Source organism: Grammomys surdaster, unplaced genomic scaffold (genome assembly GCF_004785775.1).
Source record: "Grammomys surdaster isolate TR1022 unplaced genomic scaffold, NIH_TR_1.0 129, whole genome shotgun sequence".
NCBI lineage: Eukaryota > Metazoa > Chordata > Mammalia > Rodentia > Muridae > Grammomys > Grammomys surdaster.
This window is the reverse complement of record NW_021604587.1, coordinates 16,280,107-16,291,022: the sequence shown is the minus strand read 5'-3', so window position 1 is coordinate 16,291,022 and position 10,916 is coordinate 16,280,107. Positions and strand designations below refer to the sequence as shown.

Genomic DNA, 10,916 nt, shown 5'->3' with positions numbered 1-10,916 from the left:
CTGCTTTCCTACCCCTCCCATGCTTGCCCCACCCTCTTCTTCTTTAACCATTGTTGTTACAGATACATGTAAGTGACTAGTACCACCCACGGAGTCTATCTAGTGTTGTCTGTACATATGTATGTTTCTAGGGATGCCCACTTGGTGTTAGAAACCAATCAGTGCATTCATCCCTGGGGAAGGATAATTCTTTCTCTCTCTCAGTAGTTATAATTACTGTGCTTTTCATCTAGATGTGGGCCTCATGAGATTACCCCCTCCTTTATGTTAAGATGACTAATCTCAAGAAATTTATCTGAAAATGAAGAAAGCCAATAACGAAACTATGTGTGTTATATAATTCCACCTATATAGCACTTACGAAATATCATAATGATAGAGATACAGAACAGATTGGAAGTTGCCAAGAGTTAGGTAGACAAGGAAAGTAGGGAGGGGCTAAGTGTATGGAGTACGTTCCATGAGAGGTCTTGGGGTGGTGACAGAGCTAAGTGTCTTGAAGCTGAACACAGAGCATATAGGTATTTGTGTAGAGCTATAAGTATCAGTACACCTAAATGAATCCATGTATAACTGGTGACATTCATACTGTTAAAGGCTCTGTTCCCTGTCAGAGTTCCCAGACTGGCAATGGCACACACCTTGTGCATGTGCTAGAAGTGTAGACTGCCTGCCCAACTCGGCCCTACTGAGGAGAATCTGCACACGGGTGAGAGAAAATTGCTAATCAAGAAAGATACTGCTGTCTGGAGTTTTTCAGAATCCTAGATCTTAGAGATCAGCACACTCCTTCGGTAGATCTCCAAGCACGCCCTCAAAGATGAACATTTTCTGTACTATAACATCACCCAGAAAACTTGATAAAATGCAAATTCTCATTTCTAGACACTAAGTAAGAGACCCGACACTGGGTGAAACAGTCTTGGGCTGGATGAGTTCTCCGGGGGACCCTGACGCATACTTGAAGATACTGCCCCTGTGGGTAATGTACCAGCTCTGGTATACTGAAACTTCATCTTCTACTTTATACCCTCTAGAAGAGACTCCAGCCAAGCACAGTCCTGGCCCCTCTTCTGTCCGTCTTCTCCTGGCCTCTCTTCTGTCCGTCTTCTCCAACCTGGTTGTGAATCACATTTGTATATTCTGCCACAAACGATCTTTCAACAGGGGAGAACATGGAGCTCCTTCAAAGCCCGCCATGCTAGGTCACTGAGTCACACGAGTTTCTGTGAAAGACATAATTTCTCATAAAGACCAAACTCTAAAGGAATGTGTGTTCCCATTAGGCCTGGCCTAACAAGCACTCTAAATTAAAGGAAACGTGATTATTTCCAGAGCTACCTAAAGCCTTCATCCTCTGCCCAGAAGTGATGCTGGGGGAAGTGAGGTTCATTTAACTCAGTAGGGCCCGAAGCACTTCACAAAGCGGGTTCCAGATGCGAACTCCACTAAGTATAAATAATAGGGCTAATAACATCTCATTCATCTTCTCTTTATCTCTGGAGCTGGGAGGATCAAGCCTGATAGACACAGCTTCAAAGGCTTCTCCCATCCCGGATCTGGGAACGAGTGTGTTCCAACAAGTCTCCAGCCTCAGTTCCTGCATTCCCAGCAGAGGTTCCAACTCATCTTAAGTGGTATTTGAGCCTCTCTCTCTCCTCATGATTGTCTCTAATAAGCTTAGTAGCACTAAGTCTAACAGCACCACCAGTGAAGAAACCCGCTTTCAAGAGCCACGTGTTCCACGGTTTCATCTTCCCCCATCCCTAGAAGTGTTTAGAATACTTTCATGAATTAAATAGAATCTTTGACTTGTCAAGACAGCTTTAAAAATAACCAGAGACTGTGGATGGGATGGCAACACGAGTCTGGCAGATAGCAGTGGTAAAACAGCCTGCAGTTACTCTGGGGAACCTGTGAGACTTCACTGTTGGTGGCAGAGAAGAGGATGAGTTACCCTGAGACTCTAGAGCTGCTGGTCAGGGGCTGCATAACTGAAAAATATGACTAGCAGGAAAGTAGACTCCATGTTAGGGAGTGTACAGCTGGGCCCAGGTAGAAGTCTGGGCAATGCCAATCAGCCTTGTGGATTTGGTCCAACTGTGAGGTACAGGCTCGAAAACAGGACTTCTGGCCCCAGAAGTGTGAGAAGAGCCAGATGAGCCTGCTCTTGAGTTGGTGGAGGAAGTAGGATGTAAGCCTCAGGATGAACCACAGCCCACCGTGGGGAAGACAGACAAGGCCCTATCAAATGGGGGTATCCTACTCAAGAACCTTTAGCTTAGAGAATCATTTGGCACCTTTCAGTTCAGACTAAATGAAAATTTCTAGGAAGTAGAGGCCTAAGAAATGTTGGTTTAAGGACACCACACTTTTATGGATTGTTCTAAAGCCTGGATTAGGTAACAGAGAGCTGTTTGGAGGAAGTGGCCACGGGAAGGGAGGTAAGGCACGGAGTAGCATCCACACCTTCAGAGCACTGGTCTTATTCAGTCTCATTCTTTTTACATCCGCACATTCCAACTGGCTGCACTGTCCAGTCATCTAGTAGAGCGGTTCTCAACCTTCCAAACACTGTGACTTTGTAACACAGTTCCTGGTGTTGTGATGACTCCCCTCACCCCAGCCATCGTGGCTACTTCATAACTGTAATTTTGCTACTGTTATGAATCGTAATGTAAATATATGATATGCAGGAGATCTGATCTGTGACCCCTCTGAAACGGTCACTCTACTCCCAAAGGGGTCTCACCCCACAGGTTGAGAACCACTGATCTGGAGAGCATTATGATTTCCAGTTCCTGGATTCCCGAACATCATTACATCAGAATATCTGAGGATGGGCCACACATGGCTGATTTTCAAAGTTCCCTGGTGAGTCTGATTTCTATCCTTGAGCAGAACCATGGCTGCTTTAATTGTTCACACAGAAGATGCAAACCAGTGGCAGCATGGCTTCTGACAGTGGATAGAAATGCAGAAACGTTGGCCTGGACTGCCCTGCCGGCAGTACAGAAGAGAATCCAGATTTACACAAGATTCTGGGTACGTTTGAGAAAAACAGGTTTTAGTTGGCTGTTGTTTTTAGCTGTTTGGTTGGTTTTTGTTTGGTTGGTTTTTTCCTTCGGACAGGGTCTCATGTAGCCCTGGCTGTCCTGACACACTGCCTATCTTCTCCACCGTGGGCTGTGGTTCATCCTGAGGCCAAAGCCTCACTTCCTCCACCAACTCAGAACTGTCTACTTCATAACTGTCATTTTGCTACTGTTGTGAATTGTAATGTAAATATCTTTCTGTTCTTCTGGAGCCAGAAGTCCTGTCCTCAAGCCTGTACCTCGCAGATGGACCAAATCCACACTGTACTAAGGACACTGTAGCTAAGGGTGACCTTGAACTTCTGATTCTTTTCTCTCAGTTTCCCAGTTGCTGCTATTACAGGTTTGTGAGACCGTGACCTGCTAAGAAGCAGCCAGGCAGTGGTGGTGCACGCCTTTAATCCCAGCACTTGGGAGGCAGAGACAGGAGGATTTCTGAGTTCGAGGCCAGCCTGGTCTACTGAGTGAGTCCAGGATAGCCAGAACTACACAGAGAAACCCTGTCTCAAAAAACCAAAAGAAGCACAGTTCTAAGGATACTGAGAACATTGAGATATACCCTTTTTCTCACCTGGGTGCTTTAAAAACTATTGGTATCTAAGGTCTGGTCTAAAGCAATGCTTTGAACCCAGAACCAGCAGGAATGAAGGGAGACTCAGAACTGTTGGTGGGCCCCTCAGTGAAGGAGATGGATAGATCAGCCTTGTAATGCCCAACTCACCAACTCAGAAGGTCCTGACTACCAAGATACCAACTCCTCCACCTGAGAGAAGCAGAGTGTGGTAGCCAGCAGATGCCTGTAGATGTTGGTGATACTTGAGACGTATTTTCATAGTCACCCTCCAAACCCCTTGATACTTCACTGTGACCACAGGAGCTGAGCCTTTTTAACAAGCTCCCAGGAGATCTGCGGCTCCTGTGGTGGTGGCTGTGGCTGCTGCTGGTATGGGTCTGGAATTGTTCAGAGATTCACCAGTTGGACAGTGAAGGAATTTTAACAAAGGGGCTTTATTAGATATTGATCAGGACCACACCTAAGACTCAGGATTCTCAAAATGTGTCCCCAGCTATTGTTAGAAAACCCACAAGGTTATAGTTTGAGGGTAGAGTTATCACACACCCTGCCTACATGCAGGCAGAGCTTAACTTTTATAACAGATGCCTTGCAGACACCTTGATTATCTTGGGCAAGCAAGCACTTTTCATACAGAAGCAGAACCAGTGGTTAACCTTGTGACCATTATTGTGTCAGAACAGCAGTGGCAGTTCAGCATTTTGACTAGATCAGGCAGTTTTGAAAATAGCCCAAATATTCCAAGAACTCATCCATCTTGGGCAAGTTAGCTGACAGGGTACACTTTACAAAAGCTTACAAACTAGAACAGTTGCACAGCAGTTTATGGATTTTAACATGGTGTTAATCATCATCACGTTCTCCCCTGGGGTTGTGTTCTGAGTCAAACCCTTGACTTGGCGGTGGGTGCCTATTCATGCTGGGACCAAATAACCATTAGTTCAGTAGCACCAAAGTGTGAATTTATGTATCTGGTTAACGCATTACTGATGCAGGGTCCAACAGCAATCAGCAAGAGGAGGAGAGCTAAGTGTAGCTGATGGCAGAGTTACCTGGAGGTACTGAGCCAGGAGGCACAGTAGCCAAGAGGAGTTTTAGAATGAGAACTAGAACCACTGTCTCCCCCTTTCTGCGAGGTTTTCCCAGAGCACAGCCAAGTTATCTCTAACGATTCCTGAATGCTTTGCGTAAGAGCAACGATTCTCCCCTAAAGCCCTCCTTGATCTGCATAGAACCATCTCAGCTAATGAATTCACATGCTTTTCTAGCTTGGCAATAGATTTTTCTAATATGGACAGATCTTGGGTTGTTTGATGTGCTGTGGTTTTGAAGTTAACGTCAGCCATTACTGTTCCTGTGTCACCACTAGCAGCTCCTGCTGTGCCTAAGTCTAAGAGGATTAAGTGAGGTATGAGGAGGTGAATTGCACACTTTGTTTATTTTCCTGGACTGGGGGACTGGCAGGGTCTGTGAATACAAGTACTCTCTCCCTGCTGGACCACCATCATAAATACATTTTCAGGGGAGCAGGAATACCAAGATACAGAATTTTGGGGCTTGTGCGTATGGCAGATAGGCAAGCATGGATACAATTCATCAGTACTGGTAAGCCAAACAGTTTCTGCCAGGTGGGGAAGGAAGGAAGGAAGGAAGGAAGGAAGGAAGGAAGGAAGGAAGGAAGGAAGGAAGGAAGGGAGAAAAGGAGGGAGAAAAGGAGAGAGGGAGAAAGGGAAGAAGGGAGGAAGGGAAGAAAGAAGGAAGGAGGGAAGAAAGGAAAGAGGAAGGGAAGAAAGGAAGAAAGGAGGGAAGGAGGGGAAGACAAAGTGTTGCAAGGAACTGAGAAATACTTATGGAGAACCTTCATTTATTCTTAAAGGGGGATTTAGATGTATCATAGCTCTCTCTTTGAGTAGAAATGGGTCCCCTCACCTTGGATTTGGCCTACGTGAAGAAATTTGATGCTTGAGTGGAAAGAAATACCCATAGACAATTGGCAAAGGGAATGGCTCAATGGGCTTCTGACTTGCGGTGAGTCCTACATAGTGTGAGAGTTTTATAGGGTTCAGGACTAACAGTCAGGCATAACATCTGGGTTAGTAACACTCATGAGCAAGTATACTGATATAAACATGTTATTAGGAATTCAAAGGAGGTCGGAGAAGTAGGGTTAGTGGGAAGAGAGAGAGAGAAAGGTGGTGGTAATACAAAGTAATGTCAGCCCGTGACATCACCAAAGGGCCAGGAGCGGGTATAGTGGCTGGTTTGGTTATAGCATTCAAACAGAGGATTTTGGAGGTGTAAATATCTCTAAACTTCGAAAGATGAGTATCTTAGTCTTCCTGTCGTAGCCTGTATCCTTCTCATTATGTCTGTAGATATGACCCTCTACCCCTGTTCTCCATCTGTCATTCCAGGGGTCAGGGATTGAGTAGGTGACTTTAGTATGCCAATCAACTGAGTTGAGTCTAGATGGATTTTCTCCTCCCCATCTGGGCCAAGTACTATGATATTTGCAGCCCCAGTGTGGACATCCTCCATAATTTGGGTCCTTACAGTCTGAGCGTGTTTGCTCATACATGAAACAAACATATATAGGAGACATCATAGCATTGTAGCGCTCCTGTAAACATTTCCCTGGGCAGGTGTCTCTTATATCAAAGGTGAGGCTTATAGTACTAGCACATCCTGTCACCGGACAGAAGGTATAGGCTACGGTCTTGTTGTGATTTTCTAAGGCAATTACCTGGAACTTCCATGCCTTAAGGGCTGGTTTGGTCAGTTTAGGACCCTGGGGACCCAGGGGTTTCCAATTTAGATTCCAGGAAAGAACAGAAGGAAATATAGCCAGATAAAACAACATCATTAGGTTAAGACCCATGGTACCCTTCCTTATCTTTAGTAGCTCTTTGCAGGTCTTGGTGACAGTCCACTTTTCGTCAACTGGGTCTTGCTCCTAGTGGGACACTTGACCTAAGAGTGATGTATCCAGGTACAGACTGTCTACTTTGACAGCACAGAAGAGGTCAGGATGATGATGTGTTCTCTTCTAGCAGGGTCCCAGTGTCTCAGCTCAGTGTCTCTTGATCTTGGAAAGGACGTGTTAAAGCAGTAAACCTCGGAAAGCAGCCTTAACTGAGGAGATCACAGTGTCCTGAGTCAGCTGTTGAGCCTATACAGATTGAAGAAGATGGTGGTTAGAATTTCAAATGGAGTTAAACCTTTTACACGAGGAGTAGTATGTTGAGCCTTAAGAAGGGTAAGGGGAGGAGCCGCACTCATCCTTTGCCAGTTTCCAAGGTTAATTCAGTCAAGGTCTTTTTGTTTGTTTGGTTGGTTGGTTGGTTGGTTGGTTGGTTGGGTTTTGTTTTGTTTTGTTTTTGAGGCAAGCTTTCTCTGTGTAACAGCTCTGGCTGTCCTGAAACTCACTTTGTTGATGAGGCTGGACTCCAGCTCACTCAGATCTGCCTGCCTCTGCCTCTGAGTGCTTGGACTAAAGGCGTGCACCACCGTGCTCTGCTCTGTCTGCTGGATCAAGATCTTTTTACAGCTCCAATTTCTCCTCTCTATCTGTCCTGAACTTTGTAGATGGTAAGTGCAATATAATTTGCAACTGACCCCCAGACAGAAAGACTGGTCCATTGTCTGATCTTATGAACAATGGCAGTCCAAACCTAGGTATTATCTCATCCTTTACAAACTGTATTTCTGCCTTTAGTTTGTGAAGCAGGGAGTGTCCCAACAGAAGGTATGGACACTCAATTATGACTAAGAAAGAGTAGGTCACAGTCCCCTTTCCCAGGTCCACAAACCTTTTGGTGGTTCAAGAACAAAATTTGTGAACCAGTAGCTCCTTGTATTACAAATCTGTTTCTTACTTATTGGCCACCTGCCTGCTTTAAAACCAAGTAAGTGGCTCTGATCTCTGCAAGGAAATTGATGGGAAACATTGCCCCCTTCAGAGTTATCTTGAGCTGGAGGTGGTGGGAAAGGTGGTGGCTGAGCCCAACCCATCAGTCTGTAGCTAGCTGGAGCACCAAGGCAGATCTTTGCTTTTGTTTCTCCTATGACTGATTTCTTTGCAATAGGCACATTGGCCTTTCTTTAAGGGAGCACCATTCCCAGAATCCATTTCCCTTGGCTTTGGTCCTTCTTTCATAAATTTTGGATGCTGAGATGCTCCTCCCTGGCAAGGAGATAGTTTCTTAGTCTGCCTGTCCCTATTATTGTATACCCAGGAGGCAATCTTGACTGGCTCTGATAGTACCTATGCTTCAAAGCCTTCTGTTTTCTAAATCTTTCTCCTAATGTTTGATGCTGACCAAGACACAAAAGCTATATTGACAGTGCTGTGGTTTTCTGAGACCTCCTGGTCCATGGGGTGTGTAAGTTGGGTAAGCTTCTAGAAGGCACTATGTGAGAACAGATGACGACTCATCTAAACCTTGAGTTATCTAACCTACTTTAGACAAATTGTGGGACACTTAGCCAAGGCCTCAAGACTCCCCTACAGAGTCTGGTAAAAGAGGTTAAAAGACAGACTCCCTACCTTCATGGGAATTAGAATCCCAGTCTGGTTGCTGGGAAAAAAAAACGTCTCCGGTTGTCACCAGATCAATGATAGCTGATCTCCTATCGTTTCCCAAGACCTGCCTTTGGGGCCTTTCATCAGACTCCCTCCCTCTTCTACGTGGTGAAGAGAGTTTGAAGTGGTTGCTGACAATCTGCCCATGTAGGTGGTACATATAAAACACCATTTCTAACAGAGAGATCAAGCCTTGGGTTTTTTCCAAGAGAGATTTTGGAGTTTCCAGTTATGCAGATCACTAGTGGAGAATGGACCACATACCATAACTGATTCATGGCCCTTCCCATCTTCCTCATCCATGTGTGTGTGTGGGGGGGGTCTTTTTCAAAGAGAGGATAGCTAGAGGCATATATCTGGGGTAAGCATGTCAGAGAGTAGCACCAGGGACATGGTAGGATGTGTCCTGAGAGGGAAGCCATGGGGACTCTATCACAACCTCAGTGAGAGCAGGCAGGAATGAAGTCTCTGAGAGAAAACAGGAGGATTGGGGGGTCACAGTCAGAGATAGTGAATGACCAGGAGACTGGAGTCAGGAAGAGGTCCCACCCTGGCTGTGAGGGGACTCAGGAGTGCCTCTGGCATCAAATTCCTCTCCCCCGCTGGTGCCCCGGCCAAACAGGATGGCAGTACATCTTCTTCTGGTGGGGATGGTAGGACTGGGGGCTGAAATTTGTCCCACTCCTTGGTCTTATTTCTTTCCTCTGAAACAAAACTGGTGGCATTAGGAGGCTGGTTTGGCTGGTACTCTCTCATCTGGGATGGAAATTCCTCACCAGGAACATCCAGGCCAGAATGTAGCAGAGTTGGTGGGTGCCCTGGTTTTCTAAAGACCTCCTGTTGTACTCTGTAAGTTTGAAGGAGCCATCAGCAGGCCAGCCCACCTGAAATGAAGGGCAACTGAGAGAGCAAAAGGCAGTTAGTTTTCCTGAATAGTTCTGTTCTCTGGACTCCAGGGCTTTTCTCTGGAAGTTCTTAAAATGAGACTTCCTCAGATCTCGGGGGGGTGGAGTGGGGGGAAGTTCTGGATGGAGGACTTTTTTGCCCCATCTTTTCAATTTCTTCAAGGACAAGAAATGACACAAAAAAGTAATGCACACAACACAAAGTCACAATGCTCTCCCACTCAGCAGCTAACCTCTGCCTCTAGTCAGCCTTTCCTTACCTCCAGAAGGAAGCGACTAGGGCCCAGTGGTCCTTCTGACTCAGGAATTAATTCTGTGTCCAGCTTTCCTATGAGTCTCACAGATAGATGCATGCTACCAACATAACTTTACCTCTGAGAGGGCTTCTGATGCCACAATCCAGGCGTGGAGAACCTGTCGGTGGACACCTCTAAACGTTAGGCTTATCCAAATTTCTCAGCTTCCAGTAGACCAGAGACCAAGGGTCTCAGGGCTCCTCAGTGGGATGTAGGTGTTGAGGACTGGTGGCTCCCTCGGCTTAAGCAAAGTCTTGGCTCCTAGTACACCAGGATCCCTAGGATCAGAAAAAAGTGAATCAGGCTGAAAGCCTGGGTCTCTGTGGAGTTTCCAGATTTCCCAGACCTTTATTAGATACTGGCCAGATACACACCCGAGACTCAGGATTCTCAAAGTGTGTCCCCAGCAATTGTTAGTCTGGAGTTTATAAAGGCAAAAACCACTGGTTACAATTTGGGGGTTGAGCTAGCACACACCCTGCCTACGTGCAGTGCAGACAAAACTAAACTTTTATAGCAGATGCTTTGCAGATGCCTTGGTTATCTTGAGCAATCAAGCATTTGGTACAGAAGCAGAACTAGCAGTTAACCTTGTGACCCATTATCTTGACAGAACAGCAGAGGTAGTTAAACAGTTTTACAAAGATCTGGTGGTTTTAAGAACAGCCCAAATACTCCAGGAAGTCATCCAGCTTGGGAGTGTTAGCTGATTGGGTACACTGTACAAAAACTTACAAGGTAGAGCAATTGAACATAATGCTGGTCATCACACTGCCAGAATCTCACATAGTATATAGAAAGGCCTGTTAAAGATGGCAGCTCCAGGCCCTACCCCTCAAGGTACTGCTAGAAATATCAGAATCTGCAGCTCTGAAAGAGGGAACTGAGAGACTGGCCAGTGGGTATGCTGAATCATACCTGTGCCTTGAGAATAGTGATAGTCAAGGACTCACATCCCACACTCTGCCTCTTTGTGAGAAATGGCTTACTACAACGGACTCTGCTATCCCAGTAACTGGGATAAGATTTCAGTTGTCATCTTGTTATCCAGACAAAGCCAAAAGGACCTCCAAATTCTCATTCTTAGTCTCCTAAATGATTTACTAACCTAAATGATGGTGCCTTCCACCTGGAATTCCTGCACTCCAAAGTCTGATGTAGGAGGATTATGAATTCAAGGTTAACTTAAGCTATATAGCAAGACTGTACAAAAAGAAGAAAGAAGTAAAGAGTCAAAATAAATTATTTCTTACCTGTTTGCTTCTACTGATCAATCCAAACACAATTGTTGATGGCCAGACTTCATTTAAGGTTCTCCACTCCTCTACAGGTCTCTGAAATTTGGTCTACTGTCAACAGAAGAAGCATATCACCCTCCTGATGAAAGGTACCCACGTACTGCATCCTCAGACACTGACAGGTCATGTTGATGAGAACAGGATATAGAAACTAGTTAGAAAGATT

The 10,916-nt window shown here is 45.5% G+C and overlaps 1 protein-coding gene and 1 long non-coding RNA gene across 2 annotated transcripts; both read right to left on the bottom strand.

Moving 5' to 3' along the window:
• Positions 1 to 5,396: 5,396 nt before the first annotated feature.
• On the bottom strand, positions 5,397 to 6,693 carry LOC114612154 (endogenous retrovirus group FC1 Env polyprotein-like). Its single transcript, XM_028757120.1, has one exon. It carries the CDS (start codon positions 6,545 to 6,547, stop codon positions 5,945 to 5,947), a length of 603 nt encoding a protein of 200 aa, XP_028612953.1. The 5' UTR covers positions 6,548 to 6,693; the 3' UTR covers positions 5,397 to 5,944.
• Positions 6,694 to 6,701: 8 nt separating this feature from the next.
• Positions 6,702 to 9,930, bottom strand: LOC114612182. The gene is made up of 3 exons (XR_003709943.1): positions 9,827 to 9,930; positions 9,529 to 9,730; positions 6,702 to 6,838 (listed from the first exon to the last, which is right to left on the bottom strand). It is a non-coding gene; the product is annotated as an uncharacterized LOC114612182 (long non-coding RNA).
• Positions 9,931 to 10,916: the final 986 nt, after the last annotated feature.